This window comes from Eptesicus fuscus, chromosome 10, assembly GCF_027574615.1.
Source record: "Eptesicus fuscus isolate TK198812 chromosome 10, DD_ASM_mEF_20220401, whole genome shotgun sequence".
In the NCBI taxonomy this organism is placed as follows: domain Eukaryota; kingdom Metazoa; phylum Chordata; class Mammalia; order Chiroptera; family Vespertilionidae; genus Eptesicus; species Eptesicus fuscus.
In genome coordinates this window covers 91,950,271-91,970,449 of record NC_072482.1, presented here as the reverse complement: position 1 = coordinate 91,970,449, position 20,179 = coordinate 91,950,271, and the positions used below count along the sequence as shown (strand labels likewise).

Genomic DNA, 20,179 nt, shown 5'->3' with positions numbered 1-20,179 from the left:
AGTGAATGCACTCTTGTCAGCTAGTGAGCTCTCTCTCTCTCTCTCTCTCTCACTCATGCACACACACACACACACACACACACACATGCACAGTGGCCCTATAGGACATCACTGTAATTTGGCTCTGCCTCTGCATGAGTAAAATTTTGTGTAAATTCAGTATCTAACTGAATTTTTAAGGTCTCATGTGCAGTGGGCCTTAAATATTTATACCTCCGGGATAATTTGAAATATAGGTGTGTGTGTGTGTGTGTGTGTGTGTGTGTGTTGTGGGGGGTGGGGGAGAAACTAGGCTTGAAGCATCTCAATAAATTAGTGTTAATTATGTTTTCCAAACAAAGATTTTCCTTATTCGTTTTTTACTAATGATCCATTTGGTGGAGTATAGACATAGCCTCTGTCTTTTGCTCCCTAGTACCCTGCTTTGCTCTTCTGCGTCTAAAGTGAATTGCTGTAAGGGTCCACCTCCCATGCGGGAGACTGGGGCTCTGTTTGATTGTGTGACAATGTGACTTTGCCCCGTCCCATCTCTGCCCCTTCCAAAAGTGTGCTAGAACATGTACTTTTTTTCTGAATACAAGTACATTAAAATCATGTTCTTAAATTTTTGCCATGACATGTTGGAAATATTTGAGTTGCTCAAATTCCAGGAATAAAATAATTGATGCGATCTGTTGGTAAGAAATCAAGAGGCTGTTTTAGAAATAGCCAATTGTTAAACTGAATTCAACAACCTCAAAGTGGCAGAATGACAAGCACAGAAGGGACAGATGGAAAAGGTGTTGTGAAGGGCAAATCAACAGGGTTTGGAGATTAATTGAGCATTGGGCGGAGAAATATGGAACAAATACAGTTCCAAAAGCTCGAACATCAGTGATTGGCAGCTCGATGGTACCACTACAAGTAGGAAAGGCCCTTTTTTCTATTAAATAATGCCAAACTTGAAGTACTAGCCAGTTCTTTAAGTCCCTCCCTGACCTGATGGCAACCCACTTGTTCTCTTCCACGCTCATCATTTTCCTCTGGTGCTGGAGCCACCCAACCATGTGTGGTCTCCTATCATGCTGTCAACTCCATGTCTTCCCGTATTTGTCCCCTCTCCCTGACATGTCCCCTCTCCCTGACGTGCCCCTCCCTGCTGCCCACTGCACAGAATCATTCTTTAAAGCCCAGTCCACTGTAAAGCCTTCCCCAGTTCTCTTGGCTAAAATCACTCAGGGCTTCACCAAGCAATTTGTTGGCTTCACCAAAGCGCTTGTTTCTGTCTCTAGCACAGAGGACTGTGGTCTGACTCCTAGTTATGCACGTGAGCTGCTCCCCTTCAATGACCAGTTCCTCCTAAAACAGAGACCTTCCCTCCTTCTTCTTTGTACCTCCCACTCGGCACACACTGCCCGCTTCTGGGCTCACTCACCTCCTGAAGTCATAAATTATTTGGGAAGATTCATTTTTAGCTATTTTGATCAATTCGAAGGAACAAAGAATTCTTCACAAAAATATGTTTGGGGAGCTCGAGATGCAGGACTCTACTCAGGCAGGAAGAGGAGGGCTTGGGAAGAAAGTTTGGATTCATCTTTGTAGATGATGCTAAGCAGGACCTTGGAATTGGAAGCTCTTTGGGGTGTAATGGCCCCCAAGAAGTGCAGGGAGCTGAGACTAGAGGCAGCTACCTTTTGAGACAGGACAATATAATAGGAAAACAAAACCTACATTTTCTCCCTTGAATCAAAAGAAACGCCAGAGAGAAGTAGAAGAAATGGGATTCTATAATGCAAATCAAATCAGGAGGAAGCAGTGTTCGGCCACTGGTGAAGAAGCCAAGGAGAATCAGGCCTGAGTTGGTCATTAGATCTGGCATTTTATCAAAAGCAAATTGACTCTGGCGTCTTCTTTGCCCAGAGCAGAAACCAGCTCACTATATGGCACCCATCAATCCTGTTAAGCAAGAGGGCTATGGGGATGCCAAACTGCCACTCTAACCTGGAGGCTGATACCACTCTAACTTTGGCTCCAGTTCTGATAACAGGGCTTCTGCCCATTTCCAAGGCTCAACCCTCACCCACTACCTCAGCTCTTATTCCTGGACTCTTGTCTTGACCTTCCTGCTTCACTCTCTGTCATGATAAACCTGCCCTCCTCACCATTTCTCTCTCTCCTGGAGCCCTATTGCCAAACCCACTTCTAATAGCTACCTGAGGTCAGGACTCGCCTGATGGCAACTTCCTGCAGCCTGCCATGGTCTGCCATCGATAGGCCTGTTAGGGCACGACCACTATATTCTGCTCAGCCTCCCTATTCCTACCCCTGGCTGCTTTCTAGACCAATAAGAAGCACAGCCAGGGAAGTCAGGTGCGCAGCAGGAACCTGGGGCAAGAGTTGGGCCTAGCAGGGTTGTTAGCCAAACTGGTCAGGAACAGGAAAAGTTAAGATGTGAGCAATCATGGGGTGGGAATGGGGGGATGAGGACAACTATGTGATACGATAATCAATTAAAAAAAAAAAAAAAAAAGATGTGAGCAACCAAAGGGAGAAAACACAGGAGTTCAAGAGCTGTGAAGGGGTCTAAAGGATGAGCACAGGAAACACAAATCCCAGAAGGTAAAAAGCAAGGAAGCTACCAGAATTCAACAACAAACACGGCATCACTAGGCATTGCTCTGCCCAGGCTTTTACTCATTGACCAGCAGTTACCGATGCCTGGGTGCATTCATAGAATTTGAAGGCAAACAGCTGGTCACAGAGCTCCAACTGGGCCTCTTGCTATGTTTGGCCACCGTGTCCTGTCTGCCAGATTCAGCATCCTCCCGGCACTTGAACCCAGACAGTGCACTTCACACCCTTTCAGCCCAGTAGGCAGATCTGATTGTATGGTCTTCTTCCTGGAAGTTTCCTGTCTCTTTCATCTGCCAGTGCCCCTCTCAGGTCCCCAAGGTTTAGCATTAAGTGAATGGAGACAGAGGTACTAATTAATTTTTTTAAAGTTTGGCAGGAAAAAAAAAAAAAGTAGCTTACTGCTTGCTTTCCCTTAACCAAATTTACTCTATTATTCTCATTTTTTAGAGAAAAATCTTCCTTCCAGGCTCATGTTACTGTACATGTACTATGTGGGAGGTGCCTTGTACCAATAAATCTACAAATGAGCATAATTACTTTATCTTTTATTTAGTAGCAGATTCCTATTTTTTTTCTCAATGTCATCTGATACCACAATTTTTATTGTAGGTTATTCACATAGCTTTACACTGGGATGAAAATACTGACGTGATTACAGGATTAAAGCAGAAAACCTTCTATGGAAGACCTAACTGGAACAACGAGTTCAGGCAGATAGCCTACAATCACCCCAGGTAAGGCCCTCTTCCCTCTGCCTGCTGGGAGCCTTCCTGAAGAAATACAAGTTGCTGCTGAAGTGGTCAGCTCTCGGGCATGCTGGCTAATCTGCAGCAGTGGGCATCTTGTTTAGAGATAAAACGTTGGCCTTAGAAAAGGTGGTCATGGGATATTTCAGGAACCGTAATGTCGGCTTGACTGGCTTACAACCCCTGATGATTAGAAATTATGTTGATCCCTTTCTCACTTAAACTCAATGACAGTATTTCTGAAACTACCTATGTCTTCTTTGGTGTACGTAGTTGATCTCTAATACCCAACGGGAGGATTCGCTTACATCCAACTGTAAACTCTACCTAGCATATCCAACAAAGCAGACAAAATGTTATAAGACTAAGCAGGGATTTCTCATGGTGGTTAAAGCCCAGGCTATGGAGCCCAATGCCTGGGTGCCAATCCTGGCTCTGCCATTGCCACCGGTTTACTTGGACAGGTTACTTATTCTGCCACTGACTTAGTTCCCTTCTCTGTGAACTACAGGTAATAATAGTGCTTACCTCATAGGCTTCTGTAAGGATGAAATGCATGAATATGTACAAAGAGCCTACAATAGACTCTGAATTCAGAAAATGTTGGCTGCCCCCCCAGCCCCAGCCCAGCCTCCTCTGAGCCCTGAAGGTCGCCACCCTTCATCTCACGCCCATCAGGTACTTGTCCAAAGGCACAGACTGGATCATTGTATCTGCGGTTTCCTTAAAAAGAGAATGTAGGTTAGAACAGAAAGAATTATAAGTAGAAAACTTAACAAAATGTTACAAGCTCATATGTTTCAGCCACAACCAGGTTTTTTGTTGTTGCTATTTTCTCCTTTTGGAAAAATATATAGACTCATCTTGTGCTCAGTTTTCAGTGATCCTGGAACGAATGTTCTCACTTTGCAGGCTGTTGAGGAAGACACATCTTGGTTGTAAGTTCTTTTAGATAGGACCCTTCTTTATTATGTTTGTCCCTTATTGACATCGCATAGTATATTTGTTTATTTTTGGTGCACATGAAGTTTGCAGCCCAGTGGGAAAGGCCTTTCAAGCCCAAGTATTTCATTATCTCCCTTCCTTCAGAAGGTGTAAACCAGAAACAACAGCATCCAGAGAGTAAAGCCGAGTTTGCACAAACTCTGCCCCAGGAAATGGTTGCATGGTGCTGAGGAGTGAGCGTGCCTGGTTTTGCAGGGAGTGAGGGATGGAGAACAGTGTGAAGGTGGGAAACAACGCAGCTGCCACTTTTCTTGTTGCCCTTGTGAAGGGTGTGTGCATTCCTTTTCGGAAACCATCATCAAAGTTTAGTCCATGGATGTCGTTAAAGCCCCGCTGAATTTTCTCCGCACACAGAGTTTCACTAGGAACGCTCTTCCTGATGGATGACTTCACGCTTCCAGAGAATAGGCCGCAAGGTCTGGATGTCACTGAATCAAGCCTCTACAGCTCACTTCCTAGCCCAAATTTTAAAAACTGTGTATTTGTAATAGCCTTAGACTCTAGAACACCCCAACTTGTTATATAGCTTCAACTGTCTATGTCATTAATATTAGACACATGTTGGCAAAGAACAATAATCATGATATCCCTGAGTGCCAGCTCCATGGGAAGACGAGTCCCCAATAAAGAGCTTAGCACCACCCTTCCAAAAGACTTTTCAAATGACCTCCTTAAAATAATTTTGTTTTCTGCTGTGCAATAGAAGATTTATGTTTAATGAAGCTTTTAATGAAGAAATCTCGGAAAGAGAATGCCAATAAAATCTAATTTTTAAACAAGAAAATTTAATATGGAGAAGTATTTCAATATCCTGGCCTTTGTCCAGATATAAATGAAATACACAATCCAATTACGGTTCTACACAAAGGACAAAGTAACATTAATTTTCTTCAAGATGGTTATTAAAGAGATAAACAGCATGTTTTCCCCTGATTATGTCAAGGATACGTTTGTTCCCAAGACTACTTGGCTAGTCTTACAAGACAGGTCTGTCTTGTCATTAGCTCATATCTTTTGGCAAAGATGGGTCAGAAAGAATTGGTGGGTTTGTTAGTGGCCTCCAAAAAGGTCCTTTGTTCTTGAGGGCCTTTGAAGTGAGCTCCCAACCATTTCTATTCATCAGCATGAAGCTGGGGATTCTTAGGGCTTACTGTCTTAAAAACATTTACCTGTTCACTCAAAGCTAGAGATTGCTCTTGTTCTAAAAAGAAGGAGTTAAATCAAAAGAATAAAGGGAAGAAGGGCAAAAATATTTTTTATAGAACATGAAAAACAGCACCAAAGCTTGAAGGGAAGCAGATCAAAGAGAATAGTGCAAGCTATAGAGGAACCAGAAAATTGCAAAACTAACAGTAATAGAAAAGCAAATTGATGGGCATCAAAATGAATAGAAATAAGGAAAGGGGCGGGGATTAAAAAGATCAAAGTCTGAAAGTTGAAAATGGGAAAGTGTATTCTGTTGTTTTCATTTGCAATTAATTTTCATAATTATGTCAGCTGTATTCAACAACACAATATGTTCTAAAGGATCAACCAGTAGTAAGTGGATGGATAAAAACTGAGTCTTTGATTGACATGATTGACATGCATGTGACAACTGTGGTATACTGCTTGTTAGACAAGCACAGAAAGTGCTCTAAACACAAAAACAATGAAAATTATGCTCTCAGTTAAAACTCAGTAAGTTAATTAAATACATGCATTGATGTCTACTTTAGGAATCTATAAAAATATGTACCTTACAAATATGGAAGTTGTTTTTCATTTTTTTTGTAAGCCTTTTCAATATGTTCCCAAGCTTTAGACAAATAGAAAATCAGAAAATCATTACCAGGAAGGTCTACAGAATGAAAATAAATATATTTTTGTCACATCCAGCTACTTTTTTAATAAACACATATTGTGCATATACTCAACCTTTTGGATATAGGGATCAATTGTTTTTAATTAATTGAATAAAATGATTTTCCATAGGACTTCAATCTTTGATCTTATACTTCACATAATATTTATGGTTTGCCATTTACAACTTATCTACTAATAACTTCACCATGCCTTATAGGCATGAAACTTTATATTATTAATTACCATAAAAACGTCATAACTTCAGTAGAAGTGCTTCTTTCATCTGGAAGTAAACAGTAAAGAATAAAAGAGTACAAGCATTTGTTAGAAAAGTTCAACCCAACCCAGTGATGAGGAAAGGTGATTGGGAGCTTCTAATCCAAATTGCAAGAATGTATTTTCGACCACCTATTGCTTTCAGAAATGTAAAAATACCTTCGTGCTAAAGTGAGTAAATGTGTCCATCTGGAACCACAATTGCTTCTGTGCACACCCTCCACTTCCCATTGGTACGTGCATGTGTGCAAAGTGTTTTTAAATGGTAGTTTAAAGAAATTTAACATTCTGATTCTGGCATACAAGGCCCTCTGTCTAACAGGAATACTAAACATCCATTATAGAGCTAAAATGTTCAGAATATTCAAACAAATAGACTTCAAAGGAAATCCCACACATGACGAATGATAGCTTCATGAGAAAAACTAATGCCATCTTAAACTTATGACTTGGACTATTGTTTGCATATTTAGGTAGAATTTTTTCACCAGAGCATACCAGCTCTTCATTTATAATCAAGTGAAGATTCCATGAAAAAATTATACTCCATTTGTGGTAGGTGGGGTTAGGGAAGTGGGTGAGCCAAGGTAGATTTATCATTGCTCTGCAAAGTTTCTTTGGGGATATTACCTTTCAAATCATGAGATATGGCAAAAATATTAGGATATTTCTACCTGAATGTCTGTGTGTGTGTGTGTGTGTGTGTGTGTGTGTGTGTGTGTGTATTAGTGTCTTATCAAAGAGGGGGAGGCGACAGGATTGGTAGAAAAATGGATCTACCGTTTCCAAGGATCCAATGCCACAAGTCAGCTATTTTCATTGACATCCTCAACGACAGCAACTGTTTCTGTGCTCCTCAGAGCCAAGCACAGTGACCAATTGTTACTCGATGAGTAAAGGGGCAGTAGGGAGGATGAGGAAGTGGGGACAAGAGTCCTAACTCTAGCCAGAGAAGATGGGGTTGGTGGGAAGAGGGCAGCAGTGCCAGAGCAGTGAGTATACTGCCAGAGCCAACTGTGGGTTCTTACCAACCATGAGGAATTAGGGTGCGGAGAGAAGTCACAGGGCAGGCTGCTACCCATCAGTTGGGAGATGGGTTAAAAAAAGAAACTGGCCAACACAATGATCATCTGTGGTTGCGAAAAAGAAGGTGTCTTACAAAACAGGATTATGCGGTGGCTCCTTTGGAGGCATTTGTAATGAAAAACATCCTCTGGGAAAGATCCCCCAAAGTCGTGTCCATTGTCTGATACCCAGTTCGTAGCTCTCACTGTCTCCCTTCTCAGCCTTCATAAATTCACAGGAAGCTTCTGTTTATCGATTTTATTTGCAGAAAGCACTCAGGGTATAAAGTAATTTGATTTTTTTTTAAATGGGGTTTAGGGTCTGCCCCTACAGGGTTATAACTTACCAAGCATAAAAGCCAACACATAAAAACAAACATACAATTTGAAGAGAGAAGGGCTCAAGGCAGCAGGAGCTGAGGATCCAGGAAGACAGTGGAGGGACTCGCGGGCGCACCCATCTCCCATATATCTGCTGGCCGGAAATCGCCCAGTGGGTGACATTTCCAATGCCTTTCATGCATGGCATTGCTGAATCGTTTTTTGAAAACTGCATCCACCCCACAGAGAAGAGATGATAGTTATTTAGCAAATAAGAGAGGAGGAAGAGGATTTTCTTTATGGTGTAGCAGAGTTAAATACAATGCTGTAACGTTAACCGTCTTTGCAGCTTGTGTAAAATTTGTCCTTTTCTCATCAAAGTCAGCAGCTCAGGCTGATCAATGCCACAGCGTCCCCGATCCAGCTCCTGCGTGTGCAAGCTCGGCAGGCTGTAAACAGAAGAACAATGCCTCGTGTTTTTATACTTCTTTTACAGAGAATCTGCTCTTTTTCATTCTAAGCAATCGCGGGTGATTAAATTTTATAGATGAATTTTTTTCTTTACCAACCCCATTAGGGTTCTGTTGCACTTGTCCATCGCCTCGTAAAGGAGGGGGGGAAAATACAGCCACATCTGTGTCTTAACCACTGCGGGCGGATTCTGGGCTCTGTGAGTCGCAGTTCGCATTTGTGACAAGAAATCTCCATCTTTGAAATCACAAATGCTGAGCAGGGTAACCGAGGCAAGCACAGGAATGCCCTGGGTGGGGACCGGAATGCACAATTGGCTGAAGGACTGGCCTTTTTGCCTTAATGGAAGGTGGACAATAAATGGCTTTTGTGAGACTTAGTTGTGCCGAGTAACAGCCACAACTTCAAAAGGGACCGGTCGCTGGGAGCTGTGGGGCCAGCAGTGGTCCACCTGGCAGCCAGCAATCAGAGGCCTTTGAAACGGAGTCTTCCAGGCAGAGCATCAAAGGGCGGTATCAGCTCCTGCGCGCACTGCCGCGGCCGCACAGAAAGGGCCATCTGAGCCTGGTGGGAAGGGGCCGGTGGCCATCTCTTTGGTGCCACCTACGCTAATGGAAAAATATCACCACCCACAACAGCCTCTTTGAACCTAGATGCAAGGCTACCTCCGGGCATCAGACGCAGAGCCACGCTGTGACTGCTCACTGACCCATCTGTCATTCAAAAGGTTTCAGTCCAGAACTCAAAAATCCTGGTGACAGAGTGTTGATCCGGGAAGTCCCTAATCATCTCTGGGATAGCAGCGCACTTCATATCTTCTGTGCAGCTTTGGAGAGCAGGCGGGCATTGTGAGGGTCATAACGTGAGCTGTTTCTGACAGCTCACTGTGTACCAAGCATGGGGCAGAAAGCTGTACCTGCGTGTCTAATCCTCACGGGGGTTCTAGGAGCTAGGTATGATAGTTCTCCCATCTATATATATAAAAGCCTAAGCAGCTGAACAACTGAATGACCGGTCACTATGATGCTCAACACAGGAGCTGCCCCCTGGTGGTCAGTGCATTTCCAAAGTGGGAGCGCCACTCAGGCAGAAGCCGGGCTCACAGCTGGTGAGCGCAGCTGCGGCTGCGTGAGCCTCTCCCGCCTCCACAGCAGGCACAGTGGGGCCAGGATGAGCGGGAGCAGCACCTGGACCCGGCTAGGGCTCCTCTCTGGCCACCTGCTGCTTTGTTCACTGCTACATCCCTCAGGGGATGTCAGACTGCTGGGGATCGGGCCGAAACCAGCAGTCTGACATCCCCAGCAGTCTGACATCCCCCAAGGGGCCTCAGATTGCGAGAGGGTGCAGGCCAGGCTGAGGGACCCCACCGGTGCACGAATCCGTGCACCAGGCATCTAGCTTTATAGATAAGGAAATAGGGCTTCGAGGAGGCACTTAATGAGCCCAAAGTTGATCAGCAATAAAATGGTGGGACCAAGAGCACTCCTAATTATTGCCTTCTATGACACTTGCTTCAATAAGTCATAAACTCATATTTTTCAGTAAGAAATAGTTCCTGAAAAAAGTACTTTCTCGAATGTAGCCATGGGAATGACGTCTTTAAAATAAGACTTATATAGTTTAAACATACCGTCATTTACAAATGAATCCACTTGGTATGTTTCTTTGAAGATACAGAGTTTGAAATGTAATTGAACCATCAATTTCTGCCATGGATATTATGGCCCTGGAACACATCATTTAATGTGGATGTGATACAGGGCAGAGAACCATGTTAACAGATGAGCTAAGTAGAATGAGGCTATAGAAGTGCTTCCTAAAATACCTATATGAAGAGCAAGAGGTGGTGTGATGGGCGGAGCCTGGCATAGGAAGACTTCCTCTAAGGCGGTGCTTCTCCAAGTGTGGCCCCTACACCATGTGCCTCAGGGTCACCAGGGGGCCTTGCTAAAAATGTACTCCTTGACCCCAAGACTGGGAACCTAAGTTTTAACAATCGGCCTAGATAATTTTATGCACAGCACAGTAGGAGAACTGAGGAACTAATTAAAGTATGTCAGAGGTTGGAAAAACGCTGTAAGGAATAGCACAATGCAAGACAAGGGAAAACCTGGTTTCTCTAAGTCCATATAGGGACTAGCCCCTCCCATCTTCCAGAGATAACCCGAGTTCTTTCGCTGATGGTGTTGTTTACACATCAGCAAGGTTGGCAGGAGCAGTGACTAGGGATTTGAGCATCCCTGGGACCGTCACTTTATGCAAAAATACCTCTTCAGCACAGTTTTCTGAAATGCCGTGATTACAGAGGACAACCTTTGGGTGACCACATTTTCAGCCATGTCTTTCTCCTTTCCAACTCTTCTCTTTGGCCTTCTTTGAAAACTAAAGTAATTCCAGCAGGAGAAATAAACTAGGTTGTTATGACTTTAGTATAAATTGTATTATCTATAAAAAAAGACAGGTTTGAACAGCATCTGAGTAATAACTAACACTTTTTAAATCTTTTTGAATGAATTATCATACTTAACTTTCCATAAAACATACAGTGTAGTCATTATTATCTTTGTTTTGGAGACTGAAGTCCAATGTCTTGCCTGAGACCACCCAGATAATAACCATTAACTCATTCCTTCAATAATCGTTTATTAATTATCTCCTGTATGCCAGGCACTATTCTAGGTGGTGGGATTACAGTAAAAGATGAGAAACACAGACCAGGTTTCTGCTCTGAAGGAGCTTACATTCTACCATCCAAGAAGATGTCAATCAAAGTTACTAGACCAAAAATCCAGGCCCTGTCACCTCTGTATTGAAACTCCCTCCCCAGTCATTATGACCTTACCAGCCTCAATCTTCTTTGCTTCACCTACCTGTGTGACTTAGGGCATAACAGAACCCTGGGGACCTTTGGGAGACCATGGTGATGAAATAGGAAAAGAGAATCTGAGAAAAAAGGAAGTGCATGGAGAAAAATCAATAAGTCACAACCACAACCACATCCCAGCTTTTGCAATTCTGTCTTGGCTTCGGGCCAGCCTTGACCTGTATGACCTTTATTTCCTCTTTTACCCCTCCTGCAGCAGCAGCATTGGCGTGTTCTTCTGTGGGCCCAAAGCTCTCTCAAAGACCCTTCAAAGGATGTGCCGCTTATATTCGTCAGCAGACCCCAGAGGGGTCCATTTTCATTACAACAAAGAAAGCTTCTAGACTTGGGAGATAAAAAGTGACTACAGCCAAGCCAGTGTGGCTCACTGATGGAGTGTCAACCAATGAACCAGGGGATCACGGTTTGATTCTCAGTCAGGGCACATGCCCGGGTTGTGCCCTCGGTCCCTAGTGGGGGGTGTGCAGGAGGCAACCAATCAATGATTCTGTCTCATCATTGATGTTTCTATCTCTCTCCCTCTCACTTCCTCTCTGAAATCAATATGTACATATTGATTTCAGAGAGGTCCAGTGCATGAATTCAATATATGTACTTCCTCAATATATGTACATATTGATTTCAGAGAGGTCCAGTGCATGAATTCATGCATGGGTGGGGTCTGGCCGGCCCGCCCCAATGGGGGCCCATCGGCCAGGCCGGCACAGGGGAGGGGCTGTGGATGGTTGGGTGTTGGGGGCTGATCAGGGTCGGGATCAGGCTGGTTAGCTGCTGCAGTGCACATCATAGCTACCAGTCATTTCAGTTGTTCTGGTTGTTCTGCTGTTCTGGTAGCTGGCATACACACACACACACAAACACACACACACACACACACACTAGAGGCCCGATGCTCAGAATTCATGCAAGGGCCTTGGCCCCGGCTCCTGCCCACGGTGGCCAGAGGCCTCTGCCTTGGCCCCCACCTGCTATGGCTTTGTCTGGAAGGGACGTCCAGTCTAATTAGGATATTACCCTTTTATTATATATATATATATATTTAAGTGGCTACAATCATATAGGTCATAGGTTGGAAAACCTTTCCTGTTAAATGCCAAATAGTTATGATTTTAAGCTCTGTGGGTCACAGTCTCAGTCACAACTATTCAATTCTGCTATTGTAATGTACCAAAGTAGCCATAAAGAATACGCCAATGAGTGGATGTGGATGTGTACCATTAAAACTTCATTATGGACACTGAAATAGAATTTTAATTGTTTTCTTATATCACGAAATATTCTTTTTTTGTTTTCAATGACTTAAAAATGTAAGAGACATTCTTAGCTCTTGGACTATCCAAAGCAGATTGTGGGCCAGTGGGTAGTTTGCTGACCACTGACTGATACAGAGAATCTTTCCCAAACTTGTTTTCATGCTTAATGGGATGTCTAACATGGAGACCAGCATGATAGCTTGGGTCATAGTCTTCGGTAGAACCATTCAAATGTCCATCACCCCGATGGCAGAGACATCTGCCTTACATCCAGACCTGGTCTTTTCTGCTTAAACTTAAGCTCCTTCATGCCTCTTTTCATCCCTATAGAGCTGAGAAATCACCAATGAGGGTTATCTTTCACACAAAAATCCATTATATATTTGAAAACAACCATAAAATCATCTCTTCCCCAAACCTTCTCTAGTCCTAACAATACTGGATACTTAACCTTTCAGCCTAGGATATATATGGTAGCCCTTCAATCAGTCTTGTTGCTCTTCTTTAAATTCATTTCCATTTCTTCACATCCTTCTAAAAGGAGCTGACTCCGATGGAGCATACTATTCTGATAGGAGCATGACCAGTATTGAGCAGAGTGATTTTTTTAGATCCAGTGTCTCATATGCTTTTCAGTACAACTAAACTCTGTTTGTCTCTCCTTTTTTTCTTTCTTCTTTTCTTCCTTTCTTATTTCTTTCTCACTTTCTTTTGACAAATACTTTTTATCACTATAACATTTTGATCTATAATCACTTTGACACTCACCTTCCACCACACAAACATATTGGAATTTTGTTTTAAATTCTATACTCCCATCGAGCTATTCTTTCCTTATCATGCAATTGTTTTACCCCAAAAGTGTTCCCAATGTGTTCTTCATATCTTATAGCTTTCTCTACTAATGCTGGCTAGTATTTTTGAAATTTATCTTTCTAATTTTTCAAGATTGTTTTGAAATTTACCATCAGAGACAATTACTAGTATTTAGCTTAGTAAGATCTACAGATTTAATTAGTGATATCTAAAAACTTTTCTTTAGATTTTTAATCATGTTATTAAACCTATATAATTCCACCACCAATTCTTGCAACTGCCTTGACTATGAGCTTCCAGTTTGGAACAGGTTAGTAATAACTAGCCATTGAGAACAGTACACCACCCATATTTCCTTAGCTATAAATAGCATGCCATATACAGTTAAAAAAAATTTATTGAAATTAAAATAGGTCGTATTTTGTAAATGCTTCTTATGCTTAATGCAGTCATTCTGTCATAAAAAAAAGAATTAAATGGGTCTGATTTGTTTTTATAAAGTCAGACAGCCAATTAAGCTCTTTTAGGGATTTCTAAATTATAAATTGATCATTTCTTTTACTTTATCCTCAGATATTGACATTAATTAATTCTATGATTTTTAAATATGCTTTAGGAGAAAAGTTGGGTATATTCCCTGATGTCTCAAAAATTATTACTACTAACTCCACATTGCAATTTCTCAGTATCTTTAAATGTTGCTTGAAGATATTCAAACTCAACTAATTTTAATATACCCAGTCTTTCTGTATATTTATTTTCCCTTTTAAGTTTGATTCAGCCTTTACAACTAGAACTTTCAGCAGTCAAATGTATATGCTAAATCTTTACTATAGCAGGAAAATTTAATCTATTAAAATATTTTCTCTTAGTTGTATTCAATTATTATTTTTCTTTTCCTGTATACTTGAAAATAAAATGTACTCTATTTTCAACTAATTTTGTGTAATAAATTAGAGTATACTTGTCCTTAAACAAAGAATTCAAGCTCTCTACATTTCTCTCAATTTTGTTCTAAAATTGTTCTAAAAAATAAAGTCTCTTTTTAAAAGAAACAAATTTTGATGCTTTTTAAAAAATCTCTATTTTTTAGTTGTGAACTTTAGGCTACTTCCCTACACACTATGTAGAGTCTGACCTATCCAGATAGAAAAATATGACAAAAATCATAAGAATATCTGCATCCTTCTAAGTTACTTTCTCTCAGTTCTTCCCCTCAAACCAAAGAGAAGAAAAGCTGTGTTAAGAATTATCAAATACCTTCAAATTATTATAAAAACTAGAGGCCCAGTGCATGGATTCATGCACCGGTGGGGTCCCTCTGCCTGGCCTGTACCCTCTCGCAATCCGGGATCCCTGGGGATGTCGGAGAGCCGGTTTCAGCCTGATCCCCACAGGCCAGGCTGAGGGACCCCACCGGTGCATGAATCCATGCACTAGGCCTCTAGTATGCATACAAGATCTTTGGTTAATCTCTTCCCAACCTCCTCCCTCCTCCTTCTCTCTGAGATTCATCAGTCTGTTCCATGTTTCCATGCCTGTGGTTTCCACTCATGCGTTGAGTGTCTGCCCCCTGGTGGTGAGTGTGCATCATAGCTTCGGGCCAGTTGGCCAGTCAGCTGTTGGCCAGTTAGCTGGTCAGCTGGTCGCTTAGGCATATATATATATATATATATATATATATATATATATATTCCTAATTGATCTTAAAGATAACAGCTTAATAATACTCGGGTCTCAATTTACTGACTCATTTAAGAAGTCTCCGTTCTATCGGTTTGGCTCAGTGGATAGAGCGTCGGCCTGCGGACTCAAGGGTCCCAGGTTCGATTCCGGTCAAGGGCATGTACCTTGGTTGTGGGCACATACCCAGTGGGGAATGTGCAGGAGGCAGCTGATCGATGTTTCTCTCTCATTGATGTTTCTAACTCTCTATCCCTCTCCCTTCCTCTCTGTAAAAAATCAATAATTTTTTTTTTAAAAAACCTAGCTAAAGACAGGACCCCCACCATTACATTTTTATGTGACAGTCTCATGCCACACCTTCCAAATCCCTAACCAACTTACCTCAAACTTCAGATTTCATTTTTTAAATGTTTAGAAGTGTAAGAACAGCATCAAACCACATAAGGTCCTAATAAATAATCCCAACAAAATATATGAAATTTTTAGAAAGAAAATTATAAAACTCTATCAACCATATCTCCCCCATACTAACATGAACAGAGGTGCTATTCCTTCTCTTCTCCTGTACCCCACCCTGAGACTGTGGGATGGAGACCTGCCAATCATTCCTGCCTAACACTAAACAAATGTCTACTTAGGTTAGAGAGAGTTTGGCAGGGGATGGAGTGGTGGGAGGTGTGATTACAGAGAGAAGGGTGCTGAAGAAAAAGATTCATAAATTTGTGTCTGAAGTCCTGGGCAAATTCCCAAGAGGCCACTGTTTGAAACCAACCAAAATCAACACAGCCAGTGATTAGAGAATTGAACTCTGGTGAGGAATACCTCCACATTTCAGATTGGCCTCTGGGTACGTACAAGTGGGGTATATCAGAATAGCATTGCAAAGGCTTTGAAGACTAAATTGATATTGGAACCACAAACCACCAAAGTGGGCCAGGAAGTGTGTTCTGAACCTAAACCTGTCAACTGCCAACGAAAATAGAAGATCTAAATAAAGAATCATAATGTCATAACATTATGTTCAAAATGTATAGGATACAGTCCAAATTTTTTTTTGTCATGCAAAGAACTAGGAAAATCTCAACTCAAATAAAAAAAGAAAATCAACAAATGCCAATACCAAGATGGCACGAATGTTGGAATTCTCTAACAAGGATTTTAAAGCAGCTATCCTAAAAATGTTTCAACAGACAACTGCGATCACTCGTGAAACAAATGGAAAAATAGTCTCAGCAAAGAAATACCAGTAGAAGATATAAAAAGAACCAATTGCAAATTCTAGAACTTAAAATGATAAGAAATGGGAGAAAAACTCACTAGATGGGTGTGTGGTAGGTATAATCCTGGCCTAAAGATCTCCACATCCTAATCCCTGAAACTTGTGAATATGTGGGGTTATTTGACAAAGAGGATTTAAGGTTCCTGATGAAATTGTGGTTGTTTTGACATGATTCTCTTTGAGATGGAAAGATCATCCTAAATTTTTCTGGGTGGGCCCAATGTTTTCACAGAGATGTAATGAGTAGAAGATGGAGGTAGAAGAGTCAGTCAAAGTCAGAGAAGACAAGGTGACAATAGGGGTTGGAATGGTATGATGAATAGCTTTGAAGATGAAAGGGGCCACAAGCCAAGGAATGTGGGCAGCCTCCAAAATGGAAAAGGCAAGGAAATGGATTTTGCCCTAAACTCTTCAGAAGGGAACCCAGTCCTGCTAACACCTGAGTTTTAGTCCAGTGATATTCATCTAGGAGTTTCACTTAAAAATATATATGACAAAATTTGTGTTGTTTCAAGCTGCAACATTTTTAGTAATTTGTTAGAGCAGTAATGAATAACTAATACAAATATATCAATTCTCTTCAAAACAATCCATAGATTCAAAATCAATTCAGTCCAGCTGATGTGGCTCAGTGATTGAACGTCAACATATGAACCAGGAGGTCAGGGTTTGATTCCCGGTCAGGGCACATGCCTGGGTTGTGGGCTCTATCCCCACTGTGGGGCATGCAGGAGGCAACCAATCAATGATTCCCATCATTGAAGTTTCTGTCTCTCTCTCCCTCTCCTTTCCACCAAGAAATCAATGCAAATATATATATATATATTTATATATATATATATATATATATATATATATATCTTTTTAATCATTTCAATCAGAATTCTGAAAAGGATTTTTATGAAACTTGACAGGCTATTTTTAAAAGTGTATTTAGAAGAATGTAGAGATAAAAATAACCAAGACAAAATAAAAGAGCAAGAATTGTCATACTCTTTCCATAAACATATGGCCTCTGTCATGACTATTGCTTTGATTTTGTTTACTATTTGATTACTTAGAGACATAAAAAGTCATTCTTAGCTCAAGGGGTGTATAAAAACAGACTACCAATAGATTTGGTCCATGAGCCATAGTTTGCCAATCTCAGAATTAAAACATGAATAAGCCTCATAATCATACTAAGAAAAAAATAGTTATAGATGAATACATGTAGTGTGGAACTACTCAAATAAGACTATAAAATATGCAAAATGCTATTATTTATTCATACACACACGCAATCACATGCATACAAGTATACAGAAATGTACAGAGATTAAATTACAAACCCCAAATTCAGAACCCTGGTTATCTCTGATGAGAGGAATGAGAGTAAGGACACAGATGGAAGGCTTTGGTGGTCTCCGTGATATTTATTTCTTAAACTGAATTTTTAAATTTGTATCACATACACTGCAATTTGTGTGCACCTGATATAGTTGACAATATTAAACCATTCTTGGTAGACTTTTGCTCTGGGAGGCAAGGGATGGTTCCTCAAGTTAGCATGGGACAAAGAGGTTTTCCTCAGTGGATGGTGCTTTCCCAGTTCATCCTAGCTGAGGGCTCTCCACACCCACCCCATAAATTCTGGACACCTGGCTTTCTGGAACCAGAAAGAACAGGTCCAATTTGTCACTGTGTCTGTGACTAGGAAGCCTGGCTTGCCTCCCAATGACTAGAGGTTTTTCAAACGTTCATGGTCATCACTGCCATCCCTCAACACACCATCACCTGTCTCAGCCACTGCAGTCCGCCATGATGTCCTTTTCTAGTGCTCAGTACCTTTGGCCACAGCCCTACTCCTTTGAGTTCTAGGAATCTCCTCTCCCCTTCTACTCGTTTATCGTTTCAAACTTTGGGGTATGGTAGGAATACAGTATAGACAGAAAACAGGAGAAGGGGTCTGGCACAAACATTCTAAACTACAGCAGATTGGGGGCCGGGAAGGGGCTAGGGCACTAAAGCAGCTGGGCATGCAAGACAAAGAAGAGGACCTGGGGTCAGGCAAGGGTGGACATTGGGACTTCCGAGAAGGATAGGCACATCCCGGGAAGGAAAGTAGACCCGGGAAATCCGGGGTGGGCAGCATGTCGGATTGACAGTGGCCAGTGTCATCAACAGGAAGCGTCAAGAACCAGGGTACAAGCTGCAGGCCTGGGTGTCAGGCAGAGACCCCCGGACTCATGTGAGGACAGCAGAGCAGTGAGAACCAAGACAGAGCACACAGGCGCCAGGGACATCACAGGGCTCTTGGGTCTGGGAAGCCTGCACGTTAAATTCCACGGGATGAAACGATGGAGCTATTTCAGTACCGACCCCTCTGTTGTCTGAATTGGTCCAGGAACCAGGGCAGAGCTAACCAAGCCTTGTGATGAATGGGGAGACCTGGCCCAGGCCCTGCGATCCGGGCAAGGTCACAGGAAGGGAACGAGGATTCCCCCTCTGCTTACGCTTGTCTGTTTCCCGCCTCTCCCTCCGGTCCCTACCCAGGCATTAATTATTTGCATTCACATCCGCAGCACCTTTTTCAGATTCATTGCTGGTACAAAGAAAGCGACGCAAAATAAAGTTGTGTTATTGCATTTTATCAACGGTGCATCTTTGGTGGAAAACTGCTTAAGTTTTTGAACTGTCTCCCCATTGGGCATGATGAATGTGGTACATGGGGGAGGGGGGGAAGGCGGGGGGGCAGAGCGAGAGAAATCCGGAATCTGTGTCTGCGCATGTTACCTGCAGGCGTTTATCTTTGCTTTTCCCCCATGCATGCGCTGAGCCTGAGGGTAAGCTGCCACTTTATTTATTTTTTTCTTTTTTAACATATTAAGCTTCATTGTGTGTGTGTGTGTGTGTGTGTGTGTGTGTGTGTGTGTGTGTGTGTGTGAAGAATCTTGAAGGGACCGAGCGGTGTCTGCGGCCTCCATCGCCAGCTGCCCGGCAGGAAGAAGAGCGGTGACAGTTCTCAGCAGGTGCAGAAGGACTGTTCTAACGGGCCGGGCCCAGGTGAGGAGCACGAAGAAACTGGCTGCCAGGAAAGGCAGGCTCTCGCTTCCCGGGCCTCACGCGACACGATGTAGCATTTAGCTTCTGGCTTCCTGCGGCATCTCTTCCCTACTTTGATTTATTCCCACCTTTGCAAGTCACAGAGGCCGGTTACCAGGGAGGCGTTTGGAGCTGTTATAGTTCATTGAGGAGCAAAGCTGTCATCCCCACCAGAGAATAAAAGGAAAGGAAGAAAGAGGGAGAGCGCGCAGGCGCGTAGATGTTATGCTGGGATGAAATGATATTTACCTTGATTGAAAGCTCTTTTATGATGAGCATAATTTAGATGAGAATGGGGAACAGAACGCGGGCTCCTTGCCGGGCCGGGAGAGCTGCTGGGCACACAGCGCTAAGGGAATGGCAGTGCATCCGCGATGACTGTGTTATGTGTTTATACACGAGGGCATTACGCTCCGTCAGAGGGGATGAGAAATGTCTTCATTGGTTTGCTCGGTCAGCTTCTTTAGCTGAAAACGCTGGGAGGTATGGAATAGTAACAGCGGCCCACACAGAGGGAATTAGAGAGCCACGCAGGCTTGTGTGGAAGTCACATATCCAGCTGCAGCCGTGAAAGACTCACCAAACCTGGCAGCCTCAGCGCAATGCATGCTGGGGCCCGAATTGCAATTCTGGCTTACAGGCTCCTTGAACACGAGTTATGCCCGCAGCTGCCTGTTGGGTGACTGCTGCATAAGACAGCGGTGCTGTCTGCAAGGAGCTTATAGTTCAATTGGGCAACAAAACAAACACACACACACAGAGATCATTAAACATGCAAGGCAGGACATTCACGTGAGTTGCTGAAATGATTTAGATGCTAAGGAAACTATTCTAAG

The 20,179-nt window shown here is 42.5% G+C and overlaps 1 protein-coding gene and 1 long non-coding RNA gene across 3 annotated transcripts in view; one reads left to right on the top strand and one right to left on the bottom strand.

The window, feature by feature from the left end:
* Nucleotides 1–11,548, top strand: part of NOX3 (NADPH oxidase 3) — a 53,337-nt gene extending 41,789 nt beyond the window's left edge. Inside the window, 2 exon segments of the mRNA XM_008154673.3 lie at nt 3,223–3,347; nt 11,422–11,548. Coding sequence (XP_008152895.2) covers nt 3,223–3,347; nt 11,422–11,548 — 252 coding nt within the window.
* LOC114227448 (uncharacterized) overlaps nt 7,802–20,179 on the bottom strand; it is a 45,876-nt gene continuing 33,498 nt past the window's right edge. For both annotated transcript variants that reach the window (XR_008557316.1, XR_008557317.1), the window contains exons 3-5: nt 11,212–11,284; nt 10,610–10,723; nt 7,802–8,319 (exon numbers count right to left, since the gene is read on the bottom strand). This is a non-coding gene — a long non-coding RNA (uncharacterized LOC114227448). The remainder of the gene's footprint in view (nt 8,320–10,609; nt 10,724–11,211; nt 11,285–20,179) is intronic.